Source organism: Taudactylus pleione, unplaced genomic scaffold, assembly GCF_031769625.1.
Source record: "Taudactylus pleione unplaced genomic scaffold, aTauple2 ptg000720l, whole genome shotgun sequence".
Taxonomy (NCBI): Eukaryota; Metazoa; Chordata; class Amphibia; order Anura; family Myobatrachidae; genus Taudactylus; species Taudactylus pleione.
This window is the reverse complement of record NW_028285122.1, coordinates 2,083,131-2,106,614: the sequence shown is the minus strand read 5'-3', so window position 1 is coordinate 2,106,614 and position 23,484 is coordinate 2,083,131. Positions and strand designations below refer to the sequence as shown.

The following is a 23,484-nucleotide window of genomic DNA, read 5'->3' as shown; positions in this document are numbered from 1 at the left end:
CCACCCTTCCGTGTTTTGGGTTCTGGGTTTTGTGTTTTGGATCTGTATTTTTTTTTTAAAAAGCATAAAAACAGCTAAAATCACAGAATTTGTAGGTTTTTCTGATCCTATGCTATTATTAACCTCAATAACCTTAATTTCCACTCATTTCCAGTCTATTCTGAACACCTCACACCTCACAATAGTGTTTTTATGTCCAAAAGGTTGCACCGAGGTAGCTGGATGACTTTGCTAAGCTACACGAGTGGGCAGCACAAACACGAGACCCATCTAGGAGTGACACTGCAGTGGCAGACAGGATGGCAGTTAGAAAAACTAGGCCCCAAACTGTACATAATGCAAAGACAAAAAAGAGGTGCAAGATGGAATTGTCCTTGGGCCCTCCCACCCACCCACCCTTATGTTGTATAAACAGGACATGCACACTTTAACAAATCAATCATTTCAGCGCCAGGGTCTGCCACACAACTGTGGCTGAAATGATTGGTTCGTTTGGGCCCCCACAAAACAAGCTGGCAATTAATGTGTCCCTGCACAAACTTGCTCTACGGAGGCAAGATGTCATCCTCATCCTCCTCATCCACCGATTCCTCACCCTCTTCAGTGTGTACATCCTCATCCTCACAAAGTATTAACTCGTCCCCACTTGAATCCACCACCACAGGTCCCTCTGTACCTTCTGGAGGCTGGTCTCCCTGGAAGAGCTGATAATTCATTTTGATGAACATCATCTTCTCCACATTCTGTGGAAGCAACCTCCTACGCCTTTCGCTGACAAGGTTCCCGGCTGCACTAAACACTCTTTCGGAGTACACACTGGAGGGGGGGCAACTCAGGTAAAATAGAGCCAGTTTGTACAGGGGCCTCCAAATTGCCTCTTTTTCCTGCCAGTACAGGTATGGACTGTCTGACATGCCTACTAGGATGCTGTCACCGATGTAATCCTCCACCATTCTGTCAATGGTGACAGTATCTTATGCAGTGACAGTAGACATGTCAGAAATTGTTGCCAGGTCCTTCAGTCCGGACCAGATGTCCAAACTTGGTCCTGCCTGCCCTGCATCACCGCCAGCGGGTTGCTTAGGATACCTAAGTTTTTTCCTGGCAGCCCCAGTTGCGGGAGAAAATGAAGAAGGAGCCGTTGACGTGTCACGTTCCGCTTCAGCTGACAGTGTGTTCACCAGCAGGTCTTTGCACCTCTGCAGGCTTGTGTCGGCCGGAAAGAGAGACACCACATAGGCTTTAAACCTAGGATCGAGCACGGTGGCCAAAATGTAGTGGTCTGATTTCAACAGATTGACCACCCTGGAATCCTGGCAAAGCGAATGAAGGGCTTTATCCACAAGTCCCACATGCTGAGCGGAATCGCTCCGTCTTAGCTCCTCCTTCACTTTCTCCAGCTGCTTCTGCAAAAGCCTGATGAGGGGAATGACCTGACTCAAGCTGGCAGTGTCTGAACTGACTTTACGTGTGGCAAGTTCGAAGGGCTGGAGAACCTTGCACAACACGGAAATCATTCTCCACTGCGCTTGAGTCAGGTGCATACCCCCTCCTTTGCCTATGTCATAGGTGGATGTATAGGCTTGTATGGCCTTTTGCTGCTCCTCCATCCTCTGAAGCATATAGAGGGTTGAGTTCCACCGCATCACAACCTCTTGCTTCAGGTGATGGCGGGGCAGGTTCAAGAGTGTTTGCTGGCGCTCCAGTCTTCGGCACGCAGTCGCTGAATGGCGAAAGTGGCCAGAAATTTTTCGGGCCACCCAAAGCGTCTCCTGCACGCCCCTGTCGCTTTTCAGAAAATTCTGCACCACCAAGTTTATTGTGTGAGCAAAACATGAGACGTGCTGGAATTTGCCCAGATGTAATGCCCGCACAATATTGGTGGCGTTGTCAGATATCACAAATCCCCAGGAGAGTCTAAGTGGGGTAAGCCACTGGGCGATGATTTCCCTCAGTTTCTCTAAGAGGTTGTCGGCGGTGTGCCTCTTACTGAAACCGGTGATACACAGCGTAGCCTGCCTTGTAACGAGCTGGCGTTTCTGAGATGCTGCTACTGGTGACGCTGCTGCTGTTGCTGCGTAAGGTGATACATCTACCCAGTGGGCTGTCACAGTCATATAGTCCTTAGTCTGCCCTGTTCCACTTGTCCACATGTCCGTGGTTAAGTGGACATTGTGTACAACTGCATTTTTCATGACACTGAGGACACTTTTTCTGACGTTTCTGTACAGTCTCGGTATCGCCTGCCTAGTGAAGTGGAATCTAGACGGGATTTGGAACCGGGGACACACTACCTCTATCAATTGTCTAAATCCCACTGCACTAATGGCGGATACCGGACGCACGTCTAACACCAACATAGCAGTCAAGGCCTCAGTTATACGTTTTGCTTCAGGATGACTGCTGTCGTACTTCATCCTCCTCGCTAAGGACTGTTGGAGGGTCAATTGTTTAGTAAAAGTAGTGGTGTTCCTACTTCCTCTCTGGGATGACGAACGACTCCCAGCAGCAGCAACAGCAGCAGCGGCAGCAGTAGGCGTAGCAATGCAGGATCCTCCGGAGGAATCCCGGATAGGAGAGTCAGTCATGCCAGTGACATGGCCTGCAGGACTACTTCTGATCCTGACTAAGGAGGAAATTGACGAGGAGGGAGTTGACGGTGTGGTTTGCAGGCACTTGGATACAACAGGACAATGGGATTTAGGTGTCCCTGGACTGCTTACGGTCTTAGCCAAAGTTTCTGAACTTGACAGTAACTTTTTATGAATGCGCTGCAGGTGCCGTATAAGGGAGGATGTTCCTAGGTGGTTGACGTCCCTACCCCTACTTATTTCACCTTTACATATGGTACATATGGCAAGACAGTTGTTGTCCGGATTTGGATATAAATATTGCCAGACCAAAGAGGTGGAATGTTTGGTCTTCTGCCCAGGCATGACCGTGATGGGCTTTTTCATCCCACGGACAACAACTGTCTCCCCCGGAGCCTGATTTAAACAAACCACATCACCATCAGAATCCTCCTCGCCAACTTCCTCCTCAGCGCCAGCTACACCAGTATCCTCATCCTGTTGTACTTCAACAGTGACATCTTCAATTTGCATATCAGCAAGTGGACTGTGGGTGCTCCTTTCAGCACTTGCAGGGGGCGTGCAAATGGTGGAAAGAGCCACCTCTTCCCGTCCAGTGCTGGGAAGGTCAGGCATCGCAACCACCACCACACTTGGACTTTGTGATATCTTCTTAGAAAGCACAGTTCTTCGCTTTGCTTTTGCCAGCTTAACTCTTTTGATTTTTTTAGTGGGAGGAGGGCTTCCATCGTCATGTGAAGCTGAACCACTAGTCATGAACATACTAGGGATCGACCTTAGCCGTTCCTTGCCACTCCGTGTCGTAAATGGCATATTGGCAAGTTTACGTTTCTCTTCAGCTGATTTAAATGTCTTTTTCAAGGTCATTTTCCTGAACTTTGCCATTTGGGACTGTATGTGCCCTCTACTATGACATTGGGCATCGGCCTTGGCAGACGACATTGATGGCATGTTATCGTCTATGTCATGACTAGTGGCAGCAGCTTCAGCACTAGGAGGAAGTGGTTCTTGATCTTTCTCTATTTTATTTTTATCGGAGAAAGTTTGGTCCTCCATTTATGTTATATCGATTTGATATATACGTGCGGCTAAACACAGAAAATAAATTTTTTTTTGGTTTGGACTGGAGTGTACTTTCGGGGGTTACAGCACCCTTAACGGTCAAGCCAGCCGGCCCTTTACTTATGACACAGGCGCACGCTTGGCACTACTTTGTTGATGCACGTGCGGCTACTGCGCACACAATTCACAAACACAGAAAATAATTTTTTTTTGGTTTGGACTGGAGTGTACTTTCGGGGGTTACAGCAGCCTTAACGGTCAAGCCAGCCGGCCCTTTACTTATGACACAGGCGCACGCTTGGCACTACTTTGTTGATGCACGTGCGGCTACTGCGCACACAATTCACAAACACAGAAAATTATTTTTTTTTTGGTTTGGACTGGAGTGTACTTTGGGGGTTACAGCACCCTTTAACGGTCAAGCCAGTCGGCCCTTTACTTATGACACAGGTGCACGCTTGGCACTACTTTGTTGATGCACGTGCGGCTACTGCGCACACAATTCACAAACACAGAAAATAATATTTTTTTTGGTTTGGACTGGAGTGTACTTTCGGGGGTTACAGCACCCTTAACGGTCAAGCCAGCCGGCCCTTTACTTATGACACAGGTGCACGCTTGGCACGACTTTGTTGATGCACGTGCGGCTACTGCGCACACAATTCACAAACACAGAAAATAATTTTTTTTTTGGTTTGGACTGGAGTGTACTTTCGGGGGTTACAGCACCCTTAACGGTCAAGCCAGCCAGCCCTTTACTTATGACACAGGCGCACGCTTGGCACTACTTTGTTGATGCACGTGCGGCTACTGCGCACACAATTCACAAACACAGAAAATAATTTTTTTTCGGTTTGGACTGGAGTGTACTTTGGGGGTTACAGCACCCTTTAAAGCCAGCCGGCCCTTTACTTATGACACAGGCGCACGCTTGGCACTACTTTGTTGATGCACGTGCGGCTACTGCGCACACAATTCACAAACACAGAAAATAATTATTTTTTTGGTTTGGACTGGAGTGTACTTTGGGGGTTACAGCACCCTTTAACGGTCAAGCCAGCCGGCCCTTTACTTATGACACAGGCGCACGCTTGGCACTACTTTGTTGATGCACGTGCGGCTACTGCGCACACAATTCACAAACACAGAAAATATATTATTTTTTTAGCACTTGGGGGGAGCACCACTGATGGACAGAGCACCCCCTGGACAACACTACAGCACCCCTTTAGGACTGGGACACTGCACAGGACTTTGGAGTGGACACAGCCCCTATGGAGAACTGACTGCACAACACAGTCCAGCCAGCCCCTATGGACTTTGAAGAAGTGGACACAGCCCCTATTAACAACAGCAGCACAGCACAACACTACACTGCACTACACTACACTACACAACACAGCCAGCCCCTATGGACTTTGAAGTAGTGGACAACAGCAGCACTACACTACACTAGACAGCCATAACTCCCACCCTCCCTCTTCACTGTCCACAGCCGAGTGAGAAAATGGCACCGACGCGGGTACCTTATATAGGATCCAAAACCCGCGAGACTCGGAAGGCGGGATGATGACGTTTTGCCTCGTTTTCAGATCTGAGTCAGGCGGGAAAAGTCGAGCCTGACTCGGATCGGACTCGGATCGGGGGGGCTCGGGGGGGTTCGGATTTCAGAAATCTGAACCCGCACACCCCTAGTATAAACACAGGGCACATACCAGGCTCACAGATACTTCATATGGTACACACACAGGGCACATACCAGGCTCGCAGATACTTCATATCGTATAAACACAGGGCACATACCAGGCTCGCAGATACTTCATATGGTATAAACATAGGGCACATTCCAGGCTCGCAGATACTTCATATGGTACACACACAGGGCACATACCAGGCTAGCAGATACTTCATATGGTATAAACACAGGGCACATACCAGACTCGCAGATACTTCATATGGTACAAACACAGGGCACATACCAGGATTGCAGATACTTCATATGGTATTAACACAGGGCACATACCAGGCTCGCAGATACTTCATATGGTACACACACAGGGTACATACCAGGCTAGCAGATACTTCATATGGTATAAACACAGGGCACATACCAGGCTTGCAGATACTTCATATGGTATAAACACAGGGCACATACCAGGCTCGCAGATACTTCATATGGTATAAACACAGGGCACATACCAGGCTCGCAGATATTTCATATGGTATAATCAGGGCACATACCAGGCTCGCAGATACTTCATATTGTACACACACAGGGCACATACCAGGCTAGCAGATACTTCATATGGTACAAACACAGGGCACATACCAGGCTCGCAGATACTTCATATGGTACAAACACAGGGCACATACCAGGCTCGCAGATACTTCATATGGTACAAACACAGGGCACATACCAGGCTCGCAGATACTTCATATTGTACACACACAGGGCACATATCAGAAGCACAGATGGAGATAGGAGAACTGATAAGGAGGCTGTCTTATTACCTATCTGTCACTTGTTACAGTGCTCAGTTAAATATTTATGTAATGATTGAAATGTCCGTCCAGTTTAGATTTATGTGAATTCTTCATTAATTCCAAAACCTACTCACTGTGACATCCCAGTATATTAACTGACTATATCATTGATTATACATATTAGCTGGTGACATCAGGGCGAATGAGGGGGATTTATCAAATCTTGAAGAGAGATAAAGTGGTGAAGTTGCCAGTACAGAACCAACCAATCATCTTCTAAGTGTCATTTTACACATTGTGCTAGAAAATAACAGGTAGAAGCTGATTGGCTGCTATATGCAACTTCTCAACTGTGCCCCTCATTATACATTAGGTGACATCACTAAGTATATATATATATATATATATATATATATATATATAAAAAATTAGTTGATGGCATCACTGAGTATATGTTATGTGGTGACATCATCACTAGTCACTATGTCTACATATAGACGTTCGGTATTGGACTGGTACTTATATAAATATTACTGTACATATTTATGGATATTCCTGAATTAATAGTTAAACAACATAGATAAGTGATACATGTGTTTTCTATACTCACCAGGATAAGAATCTCTTCCGCTTTCTGTGAACCTACAGATCAGAAGGAAATTTGTGATATGAAAGTAGGAGTCCAGATAGGATGAGATATTACGTGTTCTCTGTATGCTCTTATTACATTGGCTATCTTGTACTGATCATTAAAGAAGTAAAAGGTTCGCCAGTGACATGCTGTCAGCAATAGCAAGCAGGGAGGATCAGGAGAAAACAGAAGGGAATAAGAGGGAGCAGGAGGAAACAGGAGTGTGCAGGAGGAAACAGGAGTGTGCAGGAGGAAACAGGAGTGTGCAGGAGGACACAGGAGGGAGCAGGTGGGATTAGGACAGAGCAGGATAGAGTGGGAGGGAACAGGTGGAATCAGTACAGAGCAGGTGGGATCAGGTGGGATCAGAACAGAGCAAGAGGGAGCAGGTGGGATCAGGACAGAGCAGGAGGGAGCAGGTGGGATCAGGACAGAGCAGGAGGGAGCAGGTGGGCTCAGGACATTGCAGGAGGGGGCAGGTGGGATCAGAACAGAGAAAGAGGGAGTAGGTGGGATCAGGACAGAGCAGGAGGGAGCAGGTGGGATCAGGACAGAGCAGGATAGAGGAGAAGAGAGCTAGATGGAGCTCTGTAGAGTACAGAACAAGCAGTTGGACAAGCTGCCAGACCTCTTGAATGAGTGATCCAGGTAAATTTGAGTTTTGAGGTAAGTTATACTTTAGGTACAAACATTCTATTTTATAGGCCAATAAACCCAAAGTACAAAGGAATAAATACTAAACTACAGTCACAAATATATATTTAAACTTTCAGGAGCTTTTCCAAGCTAAATGTATTTAATATATAGCTGTGGAGAATCCAGATTAACCTGCCACTTTGTCATACAATTTATCATTAATACCATTTAATTTCCCACAGGATGTTCCTTTCTAGGTTGCTCCCTCCCCACATCCCTCTTGGTGTCATGTTGTTATACAGTAGTTACTGGGAAGTGTTTGGTTATTTCATTTTGGATGGTTGTAAATGTTATAGATCTTGGTAAACTGATGTCTGATTCCTTAATTTCTACCTAGACCATAAGTATCTAAACTGAGAGAGCTCCTGAGATAAAGGGGAGATCACTGCTGGGGCACTGCTGGAGGGATCACTACTGGGGCACTGCTGGGGGGGAGATCACTGCTAGGGGCACTGCTGGGGGGGATATCACTACTGGGAGCACTGCTGGGGGGGAGATCACTGCTGGGGGCACTGTTGGGGGGGAGATTACTACTGGGGGCACTGCTGGGAGGGAGATCACTACTGGGGGCACTGCTGGGAGGGAGATCACTACTGGGGGCACTGCTGGGAGGGAGATCACTACTGGGGGGCACTACTGGGGAGGAGACAACTACTGGGGGCACTCCTGGGGGGGAGATCACTACTGGGGGCACTGCTGGGGGGTGATCACTACTGGGTAGATCACTACTGGGGGCACTGCTGGGGGGAGATCACTACTGGGGGAACTGCTGGGGGGAGATCACTACTGGGGCACTGCTGGGAGGGAGATCACTACTGGGGGCACTGCTGGGGGGAGATCACTACTGGGGGCACTGCTGGGGGGTTATCACTACTGGGGGCACTGCTGGGGGGTTATCACTACTGGGTGCACTGCTGGGGGGGAGATCACTACTGGGGGCACTGCTGGGGGGGAGATCACTACTGGGGGCACTGCTGGGGGGGAGATCACTACTGGGGGCACTGCTGGGGAGAGATCACTACTGGGGGCACTGCTGGGGGGGAGATCACTACTGGGTGCACTGCTGGGGGGTGATCACTAATGGGGGCACTGCTGGGGGGAGATCACTACTGGGGGCACTGCTGGGGGGAGATCACTACTGGGGGCACTGCTGGGGGGAGATCACTACTGGGGGCATGGCTGGGGGGGAGATCACTACTACAATGCCTTTGCAGTAGGTGTAGGTGGGTCTACAACTGCATTATATAAGGGGCACTGCATAGGAGGACTACTACTGGGGGCACTGCATAGGGGCCACTACTGGGGGCACTGTATAAAAGCTTGTGAAGCTATACAAGGGTGAAGAAATGCCTAGGGTGCCAAGAAACCTTGCACCGGCCCTGGCTCGGAGGATGAACCTATCTGGTACATTACTGTAGCTTCAGTCTTGTCTTAGTAAGAACCTTGGAGTGAGAATCAGTGACAAGATAACTTCACCGCATCGGAGCTGTATGAGGCTGTCGGGCCAAGCGGCTTCTCTCACCATTAAGTTTCCGTAACCGCACCGGCTGTTTAGCAACATGAAACACAGGACGCTATACATGAATGGTTAGACAGCACTTACCTATATCGATGTAGAAAGCCTGGTTAATGATAGATAATATGTCTTGCAGCTTCTCATTCATGTGGTCACGTGCACTTTCCTGTTTCTCCTCCTCGCTGAAGAGAAAGAGATCTTGGGCCATTTGCTGAATCTGAGGCTGATCTTGGAGTATCCTCTGCTTTTCCAATGTAGAGCTGGAATCCAAGTCATCGGCCACTACAATCACCTTACTCTTCCCTATAAAGAATAGAGCTGCTATTACCATATTGCCACTTACACCAGTCACCCCAATACACTGTACGGCACACCGTTCCCGGAGGAGAGGATTCCATATTACTCTACTTTGTGATATTTCATAACAAAAGCATCAAACAATTTTTCATATAACAAAAAAATGTATACAGTATAAACTGTTTAAATAGCCTCACTATTACAGATAGATAGCTCAAAGAAACACAAGTCTATTCTTACAGTGCAACATAAAACACTTCATCTCAATACCAAAATATGTCATATATATATATATATATATATATATATACATATAAATATAACTGTATAGAACTATCTGTCTGTCTGTCTGTCTCCCACTGCTTATAAACCCTTCCCACTTCATGTGCTGTGAATTGCTGCTTACATTGTAACTTGCTATAGCTGTTACACTGTGAGAATACAGTGGATGGATTAGAGCATAGAGTATCGGGTAAATTTACTAAGGATCGTGATGGTCTGAGATCACATTCAGGGGTGTGTTTGGCAATATTGGGTGTGAAATCATGATTCTCTCTGTAAAACATGGGTGAAAACACAAATAGAAATAAATATCAGCCAATTCCCCCATATTTCCTCAGTCAGGACTGCTTTAGGAGCCAGGTGCTGGTTCATTGAAATATGGGGAGCCCCATGCCATTTTCCCCCCTATTTCCTGAACTAGGACTGGGTCACAAAGCCCAAAGCTAGTAATGCTTGGGAGGTGGGACTCCATGCTATTTGTTTTTTACCATAAATGTTTACACTATATACATATACTAGCCTACATGGATCTCACCGATATGTGCAGGCTGCATGTTTGGGAGTGTTTGGCTATGGTCAGACACAGGGAACACGAGCAGGAAACACAATCTCACACACCATCGAAAAATCGATTCAACAAAAACATGATTCTTGGTAAATTTGGTAGTTTCGGCTGACAAATCTCTCCGTGTGCCTGCGATTCGGAGCATGTAATTCAGGCAAACTCAAGCAAAACACGATTCTTAGTAAATGTACCCCTCAGTGTCTTTGGTTGGATCCACTTAATGAATAGCTATAAATAATGTGACTTATCAATTGGAGATGACTCGATAAACAGCAAATGCATAACACAACCTGTCCTACCTCATGTGTGTGATGTGCCTCAGTCTCTCTTACCCAGTATCCTGTGCAGATAGTCCAGCTCCTGAGTATACAGACAGTCCGTCACATCTGTGATATTCACTCTCCCTCTCTTCTTGGAGTGATACAGGATGGCGACATCGCACCTCTGCACCTCCGCGCAGAACTCCCGTTGACCGTTGTTAGTTATGATGAATGGCCGCACTTCTCCGACCACCCTACGCGATGATGTGAGAAAGTCTTGGAGAAAACCATAACTACTCGCTCCTTCCCGGGAAAGTATCCCAACAACTTTAGTTTTTCTTATTTGTATTCTAAGAAGTTTGTATGGAAGAGATGAACAATTCCTGATAAGTGTGTTCCAGATGCGAAGAATCAATGTCAGACACATTCTGTTCTGAAAAGGAAACAGAAATTTAATTACAATAATTTCTTTTTTGGTTTGGACTGGAGTGTACTTTGGGGGTTACAGCACCCTTTAAAGCCAGCCGGCCCTTTACTTATGACACAGGCGCACGCTTGGCGCTACTTTGTTGATGCACGTGCGGCTACTGCGCACACAATTCACAAACACAGAAAATAATTATTTTTTTGGTTTGGACTGGAGTGTACTTTGGGGGTTACAGCACCCTTTAACGGTCAAGCCAGCCGGCCCTTTACTTATGACACAGGCGCACGCTTGGCACTACTTTGTTGATGCACGTGCGGCTACTGCGCACACAATTCACAAACACAGAAAATATATTATTTTTTTAGCACTTGGGGGGAGCACCCCTGATGGACAGAGCACCCCCTTGACAACACTACAGCACCCCTTTAGGACTGGGACACTGCACAGGACTTTGGAGTGGACACAGCCCCTATGGAGAACTGACTGCACAACACAGTCCAGCCAGCCCCTATGGACTTTGAAGTAGTGGACACAGCCCCTATTAACAACAGCAGCACAGCACAACACTACACTGCACTACACTACACAACACAGCCAGCCCCTATGGACTTTGAAGTAGTGGACAACAGCAGCACTACACTACACTACACAGCCATAACTCCCACCCTCCCTCTTCACTGTCCACAGCCGAGTGAGAAAATGGCGCCGACGCGGGTACCTTATATAGGATCCAAAACCCGCGAGACTCGGAAGGCGGGATGATGACGTTTTGCCTCGTTTTCAGATCTGAGTCAGGCGGGAAAAGTCGAGCCTGACTCGGATCGGACTCGGATCGGTGGGGCTCGGGGGGGTTCGGATTTCAGAAATCCGAACCCGCACACCCCTAGTATAAACACAGGGCACATACCAGGCTCACAGATACTTCATATGGTACACACACAGGGCACATACCAGGCTCGCAGATACTTCATATGGTATAAACACAGGGCACATACCAGGCTCGCAGATACTTCATATGGTATAAACACAGGGCACATTCCAGGCTCGCAGATACTTCATATGGTACACACACAGGGCACATACCAGGCTAGCAGATACTTCATATGGTATAAACACAGGGCACATACCAGGCTCGCAGATACTTCATATGGTACAAACACAGGGCACATACCAGGATTGCAGATACTTCATATGGTATTAACACAGGGCACATACCAGGCTCGCAGATACTTCATATGGTACACACACAGGGTACATACCAGGCTAGCAGATACTTCATATGGTATAAACACAGGGCACATACCAGGCTTGCAGATACTTCATATGGTATAAACACAGGGCACATACCAGGCTCGCAGATACTTCATATGGTATAAACACAGGGCACATACCAGGCTCGCAGATATTTCATATGGTATAATCAGGGCACATACCAGGCTCGCAGATACTTCATATTGTACACACACAGGGCACATACCAGGCTAGCAGATACTTCATATGGTACAAACACAGGGCACATACCAGGCTCGCAGATACTTCATATGGTACAAACACAGGGCACATACCAGGCTCGCAGATACTTCATATGGTACAAACACAGGGCACATACCAGGCTCGCAGATACTTCATATTGTACACACACAGGGCACATATCAGAAGCACAGATGGAGATAGGAGAACTGATAAGGAGGCTGTCTTATTACCTATCTGTCACTTGTTACAGTGCTCAGTTAAATATTTATGTAATGATTGAAATGTCCGTCCAGTTTAGATTTATGTGAATTCTTCATTAATTCCAAAACCTACTCACTGTGACATCCCAGTATATTAACTGACTATATCATTGATTATACATATTAGCTGGTGACGTCAGGGCGAATGAGGGGGATTTATCAAATCTTGAAGAGAGATAAAGTGGTGAAGTTGCCAGTACAGAACCAACCAATCATCTTCTAAGTGTCATTTTACACATTGTGCTAGAAAATAACAGGTAGAAGCTGATTGGCTGCTATATGCAACTTCTCAACTGTGCCCCTCATTATACATTAGGTGACATCACTAAGTATATATATAAAAAATTAGTTGATGGCATCACTGAGTATATGTTATGTGGTGACATCATCACTAGTCACTATGTCTACATATAGACGTTCGGTATTGGACTGGTACTTATATAAATATTACTGTACATATTTATGGATATTCCTGAATTAATAGTTAAACAACATAGATAAGTGATACATCTGTTTTCTATACTCACCAGGATAAGAATCTCTTCCGCTTTCTGTGAACCTACAGATCAGAAGGAAATTTGTGATATGAAAGTAGGACTCCAGATAGGATGAGATATTACGTGTTCTCTGTATGCTCTTATTACATTGGCTATCTTGTACTGATCATTAAAGAAGTAAAAGGTTCGCCAGTGACATGCTGTCAGCAATAGCAAGCAGGGAGGATCAGGAGAAAACAGAAGGGAATAAGAGGGAGCAGGAGGAAACAGGAGTGTGCAGGAGGAAACAGGAGTGTGCAGGAGGAAACAGGAGTGTGCAGGAGGACACAGGAGGGAGCAGGTGGGATTAGGACAGAGCAGGATAGAGTGGGAGGGAACAGGTGGAATCAGTACAGAGCAGGTGGGATCAGGTGGGATCAGAACAGAGCAAGAGGGAGCAGGTGGGATCAGGACAGAGCAGGAGGGAGCAGGTGGGATCAGGACAGAGCAGGAGGGAGCAGGTGGGCTCAGGACATTGCAGGAGGGGCAGGTGGGATCAGAACAGAGAAAGAGGGAGTAGGTGGGATCAGGACAGAGCAGGAGGGAGCAGGTGGGATCAGGACAGAGCAGGATAGAGGAGAAGAGAGCAAGATGGAGCTCAGTAGAGTACAGAACAAGCAGTTGGACAAGCTGCCAGACCTCTTGAATGAGTGATCCAGGTAAATTTGAGTTTTGAGGTAAGTTATACTTTAGGTACAAACATTCTATTTTATAGGCCAATAAACCCAAAGTACAAAGGAATAAATACTAAACTACAGTCACAAATATATATTTAAACTTTCAGGAGCTTTTCCAAGCTAAATGTATTTAATATATAGCTGTGGAGAATCCAGATTAACCTGCCACTTTGTCATACAATTTATCATTAATACCATTTAATTTCCCACAGGATGTTCCTATCTAGGTTGCTCCCTCCCCACATCCCTCTTGGTGTCATGTTGTTATACAGTAGTTACTGGGAAGTGTTTGGTTATTTCATTTTGGATGGTTGTAAATGTTATAGATCTTGGTAAACTGATGTCTGATTCCTTAATTTCTACCTAGACCATAAGTATCTAAACTGAGAGAGCTCCTGAGATAAAGGGGAGATCACTGCTGGGGCACTGCTGGAGGGATCACTACTGGGGCACTGCTGGGGGGGAGATCACTGCTAGGGGCACTGCTGGGGGGGATATCACTACTGGGAGCACTGCTGGGGGGGAGATCACTGCTGGGGGCACTGTTGGGGGGGAGATTACTACTGGGGGCACTGCTGGGAGGGAGATCACTACTGGGGGCACTGCTGGGAGGGAGATCACTACTGGGGGCACTGCTGGGAGGGAGATCACTACTGGGGGGCACTACTGGGGAGGAGACAACTACTGGGGGCACTCCTGGGGGGGAGATCACTACTGGGGGCACTGCTGGGGGGTGATCACTACTGGGTAGATCACTACTGGGGGCACTGCTGGGGGGAGATCACTACTGGGGGAACTGCTGGGGGGAGATCACTACTGGGGCACTGCTGGGAGGGAGATCACTACTGGGGGCACTGCTGGGGGGAGATCACTACTGGGGGCACTGCTGGGGGGTTATCACTACTGGGGGCACTGCTGGGGGGTTATCACTACTGGGTGCACTGCTGGGGGGGAGATCACTACTGGGGGCACTGCTGGGGGGGAGATCACTACTGGGGGCACTGCTGGGGGGGAGATCACTACTGGGGGCACTGCTGGGGGGGAGATCACTACTGGGGGCACTGCTGGGGAGAGATCACTACTGGGGGCACTGCTGGGGGGAGATCACTACTGGGTGCACTGCTGGGGGGTGATCACTAATGGGGGCACTGCTGGGGGGAGATCACTACTGGGGGCACTGCTGGGGGGAGATCACTACTGGGGGCACTGCTGGGGGGAGATCACTACTGGGGGCATGGCTGGGGGGGAGATCACTACTACAATGCCTTTGCAGTAGGTGTAGGTGGGTCTACAACTGCATTATATAAGGGGCACTGCATAGGATGACTACTACTGGGGGCACTGCATAGGGGCCACTACTGGGGGCACTGTATAAAAGCTTGTGAAGCTATACAAGGGTGAAGAAATGCCTAGGGTGCCAAGAAACCTTGCACCGGCCCTGGCTCGGAGGATGAACCTATCTGGTACATTACTGTAGCTTCAGTCTTGTCTTAGTAAGAACCTTGGAGTGAGAATCAGTGACAAGATAACTTCACCGCATCGGAGCTGTATGAGGCTGTCGGGCCAAGCGGCTTCTCTCACCATTAAGTTTCCGTGACCGCACCGGCTGTTTAGCAACATGAAACACAGGACGCTATACATGAATGGTTAGACAGCACTTACCTATATCGATGTAGAAAGCCTGGTTAATGATAGATAATATGTCTTGCAGCTTCTCATTCATGTGGTCACGTGCACTTTCCTGTTTCTCCTCCTCGCTGAAGAGAAAGAGATCTTGGGCCATTTGCTGAATCTGAGGCTGATCTTGGAGTATCCTCTGCTTTTCCAATGTAGAGCTGGAATCCAAGTCATCGGCCACTACAATCACCTTACTCTTCCCTATAAAGAATAGAGCTGCTATTACCATATTGCCACTTACACCAGTCACCCCAATACACTGTACGGCACACCGTTCCCGGAGGAGAGGATTCCATATTACTCTACTTTGTGATATTTCATAACAAAAGCATCAAACAATTTTTCATATAACAAAAAAATGTATACAGTATAAACTGTTTAAATAGCCTCACTATTACAGATAGATAGCTCAAAGAAACACAAGTCTATTCTTACAGTGCAACATAAAACACTTCATCTCAATACCAAAATATGTCATATATATATATATATATATATATATATATATATATATATACATATAAATATAACTGTATAGAACTATCTGTCTGTCTGTCTGTCTCCCACTGCTTATAAACCCTTCCCACTTCATGTGCTGTGAATTGCTGCTTACATTGTAACTTGCTATAGCTGTTACACTGTGAGAATACAGTGGATGGATTAGAGCATAGAGTATCGGGTAAATTTACTAAGGATCGTGATGGTCTGAGATCACATTCAGGGGTGTGTTTGGCAATATTGGGTGTGAAATCATGATTCTCTCTGTAAAACATGGGTGAAAACACAAATAGAAATAAATATCAGCCAATTCCCCCATATTTCCTCAGTCAGGACTGCTTTAGGAGCCAGGTGCTGGTTCATTGAAATATGGGGAGCCCCATGCCATTTTCCCCCCTATTTCCTGAACTAGGACTGGGTCACAAAGCCCAAAGCTAGTAATGCTTGGGAGGTGGGACTCCATGCTATTTGTTTTTTACCATAAATGTTTACACTATATACATGTACTAGCCTACATGGATCTCACTGATATGTGCAGGCTGCATGTTTGGGAGTGTTTGGCTATGGTCAGACACAGGGAACATGAGCAGGAAACACAATCTCACACACCATCGAAAAATCGATTCAACAAAAACATGATTCTTGGTAAATTTGGTAGTTTCGGCTGACAAATCTCTCCGTGTGCCTGCGATTCGGAGCATGTAATTCAGGCAAACTCAAGCAAAACACGATTCTTAGTAAATGTACCCCTCAGTGTCTTTGGTTGGATCCACTTAATGAATAGCTATAAATAATGTGACTTATCAATTGGAGATGACTCGATAAACAGCAAATGCATAACACAACCTGTCCTACCTCATGTGTGTGATGTGCCTCAGTCTCTCTTACCCAGTATCCTGTGCAGATAGTCCAGCTCCTGAGTATACAGACAGTCCGTTACATCTGTGATATTCACTCTCCCTCTCTTCTTGGAGTGATACAGGATGGCGACATCGCACCTCTGCACCTCCGCGCAGAACTCCCGTTGACCATTGTTAGTTATGATGAATGGCCGCACTTCTCCGACCACCCTACGCGATGATGTGAGAAAGTCTTGAAGAAAACCGTAACTACTCGCTCCTTCCCGGGAAAGTATCCCAACAACTTTAGTTTTTCTTATTTGTATTCTAAGAAGTTTGTATGGAAGAGATGAACAATTCCTGATAAGTGTGTTCCAGATGCGAAGAATCAATGTCAGACACATTCTGTTCTGAAAAGGAAACAGAAATTTAATTACAATAATTTCTTGATTTTTTTTCTTTCTTTTTTTCCCCAAAAAATAAAAAAATAAAAACAGAGGGGTTGGGTCTATAACGACAGGCTTTGCTGAGAATTGCGCAGTTGTGCTCCCATCCCACCATCGTACTAGGAGTCCCTCAATATTTGGGATGTACAGTATATCCTGCATGCATAGATATATTTAATTGCATTACCCCCATTCAGTGATCCCCCTCCACTAGAATCCTGGAGGAAGCAGCCAGGAAGTAGGTGTCACACTTGTTTGACTGTGGCCCTGTTCCATTCCATGCCAAGCTGTGATTTGTGGCATTATAAAGCAGGGGTGTGGCTATGATAATGTGATGCAATGCAAATGGTGTCATTAAAACCCCAGACCACCCACTATAGTCGGGAAGTGGGGGATGCAGGAGACCGGCCTGGTCAACTTGCCATCCCAGGTTTGATGCCTGAAGATCAGGTGGGAAGAGACTGTCTGTAGTCCAGGTGTGACATGTTTTCACCTTAGGAGATTTATATTCATCCTTTGTTGTCCAATGTTCCAAGAGAGAGTACTGTATCTCACCAAGTCATACAAGTCACCGGAGAAAAGATTTCACCACCGTAAGGTACGGGATGGCTGTTCTGCCAAGCCAACCTGATCCTGATCACCAGCACTAGTGTTATAACTGCTCCTGATGGGCTGACTGGGTTGGATACGGGATCGACCCAGGTCACGGCACAGTGTGCACAGTCTGACCCAGGTTATCTGACCCAGGTTATGCCTAAATTTAGCTGATTGGCGGGTGTGGAGCAGTCGCCAACCACTTTTTATGACCTCACAAGTTAATCAGGGCAGACCTGGGTTTCATGTGAATGGGGCTTACCTGGGAATAACTCAGGTCAAAGGTGCAGAGTAAATGGGTAAAACAAAATTTGTGCAGTGGCGCGTAGAACCTCACACAGTACATCATTAACTTTATAAGAATCATTTATGAAAAAATAATGAAAAAATCTAATTGCTCTCGGGAGTATATAAAAATATTAATCTCACATATTAAACACACGCAGCTCCAGAGTGACTAATATATGACAATTCTTAATTCTAAAGTACAAGCATAAGAATACACAATTGTAATATTGTTTCTCCAATGTAAATGTAGCACACAGGGGGCCTGATTCAGAGCCGGACGCTCTGAAAGAGCGCTCGCTCTGAATCAGGGCGTTTTTGTTTTATTTTTGTGCGGCCTCCTGGCCGCTCGCATAGCTGTGGGTGACCACCCATAGCTATTGTAAGCGGCCAGGTTGATGGTCGCGATGGTCAAGACCTTGTGGTAGGGGCTTGTGGCCGCAAGCCCCTGAGAGCTTCCGGCTCTAATAGAGCCAGAAGCTCTCCCACTGACATCACTCATGATGTCAGTGGGGCCACCCTCAAATGGCAGGGGTTCGCAAGGGAATGCCTCCGTTTGGCCAGCCACCCCCCCTGCCCGCCTCCCAAATTGGGCGAGCCGTCAATCACCATCGACAGCTCGCCCCCTTTGGTGCAAGACCCGTAGCAACGGAGCTAGCCGGATCTTGTGCTTGCGAAAATCGGAGCCGGCTCAGGCGTGCAAATGCGCAGTGGCCAAACATCGACCCGCATAGCGCTCGCGAGTGGGTCTGAATCAGACCCTGTGTCTATAAATCCACACAATATAATAATATTCTCCAATACTAGGTAAAGGTAAGAGTTTGATTTAGATGTATGCCTGCTTCTTGAGATAGCCGTCTAGGTACGGAGAAACACGTTAAAGGTTACAGGTGCTCACCTCCATCCGTAGCAATGCTTAGTACTGAAGCTACCTCCTGCTCTGAATTGTCCGGCTGTTGGAGACTCACTGGTGATCACTATTGGCTGCACGCAGACTCTCACTCTGGATGGCCGGTGTGGCCTAACTCACTGAGGATACTACCTGTGCCAATTGGCTGGATTACCGTAAGAGATCATGGAACTATGGGGCTTGATTCACTACGGAACAGAATTCTGCTTATACACACGCACTGCAGGCGTTTATATCAGCGGTGATATTTAAATGTTTGCATTCACATTGCGAACGCAGCCTGACATAAGGACGCCCACTACCCCTTCCTCACATCTGTATACTGGGGGAACAGAGCGAAACAATCAGTAACATCGGACCCATATGCACACTTGCACAAGCCCTGACCTTACTCAGAAATTGTTAGTATCCACGCACGCTATTAGCGCTATTGCTGCTTTTGGCCACGCAGTGGCTAATTTATGCACGCCCCTGGAAACTTGTTGCAATACAGACACGCCTGCGTTCACCCGACCACCCCCCGTCACCGCCCACAAACGGCACTTCTTGTCAATCACTCTGCGTAGCCTCTGCATCACAATTTTGTTTGCAGTTGCTAGTTCACGCACGTACACTGCGATACATACACATGCGCAGAATGCAACAATCGGCCGATCGTGTGCGGATTTGTAACTGCAAACCAAGATGAGTGAGGCCCTTTGTTTTCCCACCCTACATGGCGTATACAGCCCAGTGTCATCTTCATAGTGACAGAGTCACATTATCGGAGCTCCCTCTTGTCACTGGCTGTGGCTGGAATCAGAGGAAGAGTTATAAGTAGTGAGTATTATTGAGGAGATGTCTTTCTGTAACCTACTGTACTGTACTTACCTTATTACACACATACAGTATATGACCTGACTTTCCCCACAGAGATCCCTATAATTGGACTACTGACAAATTTATTTTTTTATTTGCCAGTATCAAGTTTTTCTTTTACTGGTTCATAAGGAGGATTTTGGTGTGAAAGGGTATCGCACTGCACCGTGACCCGCGTCACACCACGGTCCAACCCTGGTCACTACCCGGGAGGAAATGCTCGACCTCGGTTTTTTTTTAGGACGTGACCTGGGTGGGTTATTTTTATAGTCTGAAAAGGATATTACTTGCTGGTATTTACCATTTTCTTAGATTTGTTTCTTTAGAATACAATTAATGACTGATAATTCTGCAAATTATCAACAGCCTCATGTGGCGATGATGACATGATACAGGGCGCAGAGAGGCTACATAACTCCCCCCTGACCTTTGGATTTTCTGATCTGCCCAAAATTGTCAAAAAAGTGTTTTGTTTATAATGAAAGACAGCGAAATAAAAGCCAATGTGTGTTTACCACCACCAATAAATATTTATAATTCATTCTTTATTAATTAAGTTGTGTTTGAAAATATTCCTGGTGTATTTTGAACAAACACATACCCTAAAGGTGGGTACATACCTAAGGGATATATCTGCAGATAATGGTCCTTCATACACACTGAACGACCATAATCTGCATGCTGCGGTGGGTCGTGGGGAGGTGTCAGGGGCGTGTCCCGGTGGGCGGGGGGCATGTCCCGCCCCTCCCCGTGGCTCAAGCTGTGTGTCCATCGGCTGTGCAGCGCAGCCAATGCGATATGTCGGTGAACAACGCCATTCACAGACATATCGCTGGTACACACTGGCCGACGGGCAGCGGATATGTTGGCCGACCAATTGATTGGCCTATATATCTGTCAGTGTGTACCCAGCATAAGATTCACTGTAGTTTATTGTTTTTTAAAAAATAACTGTTTGTGAGACTGTGTCTGTGTTTTTATGAGTGTGTGTGTGCCAGTGTGTGTGCTTATTATATGTGTGTGTTTATATGTGTGTGTGTGTCTGTGTGTGTGTTTATGTGTGTGTGTGTCTGTGTGTTTATATGTGTGTGTTTATATGTGTGTGTGTGTGTCTGTGTGTGTTTATATGTGTGTGTGTGTGTTTATATGTGTGTGTGTCTGTGTGTGTGTTTATGTGTGTGTGTGTGTTTATATGTGTGTGTGTCTGTGTGTGTGTGTGTGTGTGTGTGTGTGTGTGTGTGTGTGTGTGTGTGTGTGTTTATGTGTGTGTGTGTTTATATGTGTGTGTGTCTGTGTGTGTGTTTATCTGTGTGTGTGTCTGTGTGTGTCTGTGTGTGTGTTTATATGTGTGTGTGTCCGCGTGTGTGTTTATATGTGTGTGTGTGTGTGAGATAAAGAGAGGTTGAGAGAGACAGGGAGATGGAATAGATACAGTAGGTTGAGAAGGAGAGAGAGAGAGAGAGAGAGAGAGAGAGAGAGAGAGAGAGAGAGAGAGAGATAAGTTGGAGAGAAAGAGAGAAACTGAGAGAGAGTGAGAGACAGAGAAAGACTTACAGCACAGTAAACTGACTTTGCATATGAGTTCTCTGTCTCTCTGTCTCTCTCTCTCTCTCTTTCTCCGTCCCTCTCTCTCTCTCTTCCTCCTTCTCTCTCTCTCTCTCCCTCCCTCTCTCTCCTTCTCTCTCTCTCTCTCTCCCTCCTTCTCTCTCTCTCCCTCCCTCTCTCTCTCCTTCTCTCTCTCTCTCTCTCTCTCCCTCCTTCTCTCTCTCTCTTCCTCCTTCTCTCTCTCTCTCTCCCTCCCTCTCTCTCCTTCTCTCTCTCTCTCTCTCCCTCCTTCTCTCTCTCCCTCCTTCTCTCTCTCTCTCTCTCTCTCTCTCTCTCTCTCTCCCTCCTTATCTCTCTCTCTCTCTCTCCTTGTGAAGTCAGTCACTTCTCACCTCTCTCAGGTATCAAGTACTTATGATTGGCTGGCAGAGACGGGAGCCCCATTTCCTATGGCTCATAGGGCCATATTCAATTAGGCTGTGAAAAAGTCATTTTCGCATGTTTCAATTATCCCCTTATTCAATTTCAAAGACTTTTCGCCGGTGCACCTCTGGGAAATGTCATTTAAAAGTTAACTGTGTCAAAAAAAGTAAAAAAATAGGGACACCCCAAAAAATTTTATTTAATTCTGGAGTAAAAAAAATTAAAAAAATGGGGAACACATTTTTAAATAACAAAATTAATTCAGGGGGGTTCCCAAGTATGCGGCAGGTGTTTAAAAGAATGTGGGTGGTAGCAGCAGGTGCATTTTTGCAGAATTTTAAAAATGCCCTTTAGGGACTTAAAAATATGCTTACCCCCATTTTCATGTACCCCAAATTTGATAGGAATAGTTATTTAAAAAACTCACCTCTTCCCAATACATAATCCTTCAGTCTGAAGTGTATATGTAACTGGTGCAGGCTGTGGCTCTTACTGACACAGACTGATGGACAGACTGCGCCAGGGTCCTTATTTGCCGCAGTTTACATTCACGCCCCAATTCTATGGGAATATGGAAACGGGAGATGAGAGAATGTCTCCTGAATCACATGCAGATCCTCCTGTCACATGTGTGATTGTATGTGTGTCTGTGTGTGTGTGTGTGTGTTAGTGTGTGTGTGAGCGAGAGAGTGTGTATGTGTGATTGTATATGTGTGTAAGAGCCTGTAAGGAATAATGTATAAATATGTAGGAAGGACAAAGTGGAGGGAATAGTCCTAATGATATATTTACAGAATATGGAGTTAATTTACTTCTAGTTTAAGCACAATTTACTGTACCTACTTTTTCTACACATCCGCAGTGTAATCCCCCCACCCCCATCTAATACTATATGGTCCATGCTGTGGTTACTGCTCGTGTTGTGGGGTCTTACCAGTCCGTTAATAAGAGACATGATGACAATCAATCTGCAACCTGTGAGAAATGGAGAGAAGAATAAACATCCCCATTATGACATGAATACCAGTCCGTACATGGAATATCAATTAATACAGTACATGTAGAGATTATAGATATACATAGATATACAGTATTGGGGCATATTGCACATTATGGGCCTGATTCAGACCCACTCGCGAGCGGCTGTACGCTCGCAAGTGGGTCGATGGTCTGCACTGAGCATGCGCACGACGGAGGGAGCTCCGTCGTGCGCATGCGCCAGACACGACGAGCGAAGGACTTTCCTTCGCTCGTTGTGTCCGATCAAAGGGGGCGTGCTGTCAATGTTGATTGACAGCACGCCCCCTTTGGTGGGCGTGCCGGGGGCGTGCCTCCCTGACGGGGGCGTTCCCACGGGAACGCCTCCCGTCAGAAGCCGGCCCACTGACATCACTAGTGATGTCAGTGGGAGTGATTTTGGCTCTGATAGAGCCAAAATCACTCCGGAGCTTGCGGTTGAAAACCTCAACCGCAGGCTCTGGCTCGCAATTGCGATGGTCGCGATGGTCACGACCATCGCGGCCATCAAATTGCACGCTCGTATAGCCTGTGGGTGGTGACCCACAGCTATACGAGCATCCAGGAGGACGCTCCATGAAAAAGGAGCCCGGCCCTCATGCAGAGCGTGCGCTCTGCTCAGAGCGTACGGCTCT

General features: G+C 46.6%; 1 protein-coding gene across 1 annotated transcript in view; it reads right to left on the bottom strand.

Moving 5' to 3' along the window:
• Window positions 1-22,802, bottom strand: part of LOC148477397 (uncharacterized) — a 28,366-nt gene extending 5,564 nt beyond the window's left edge. The window contains exons 1-7 of the mRNA XM_088456821.1: window positions 22,767-22,802; window positions 16,821-17,181; window positions 15,420-15,635; window positions 13,072-13,103; window positions 10,457-10,817; window positions 9,068-9,283; window positions 6,748-6,779 (exon numbers count right to left, since the gene is read on the bottom strand). Coding sequence (XP_088312947.1) covers window positions 6,748-6,779; window positions 9,068-9,283; window positions 10,457-10,817; window positions 13,072-13,103; window positions 15,420-15,635; window positions 16,821-17,181; window positions 22,767-22,787 — 1,239 coding nt within the window. The 5' untranslated portion in view covers window positions 22,788-22,802. The remainder of the gene's footprint in view (window positions 1-6,747; window positions 6,780-9,067; window positions 9,284-10,456; window positions 10,818-13,071; window positions 13,104-15,419; window positions 15,636-16,820; window positions 17,182-22,766) is intronic.
• Between the last annotated feature and the right edge of the window lie 682 nt (window positions 22,803-23,484).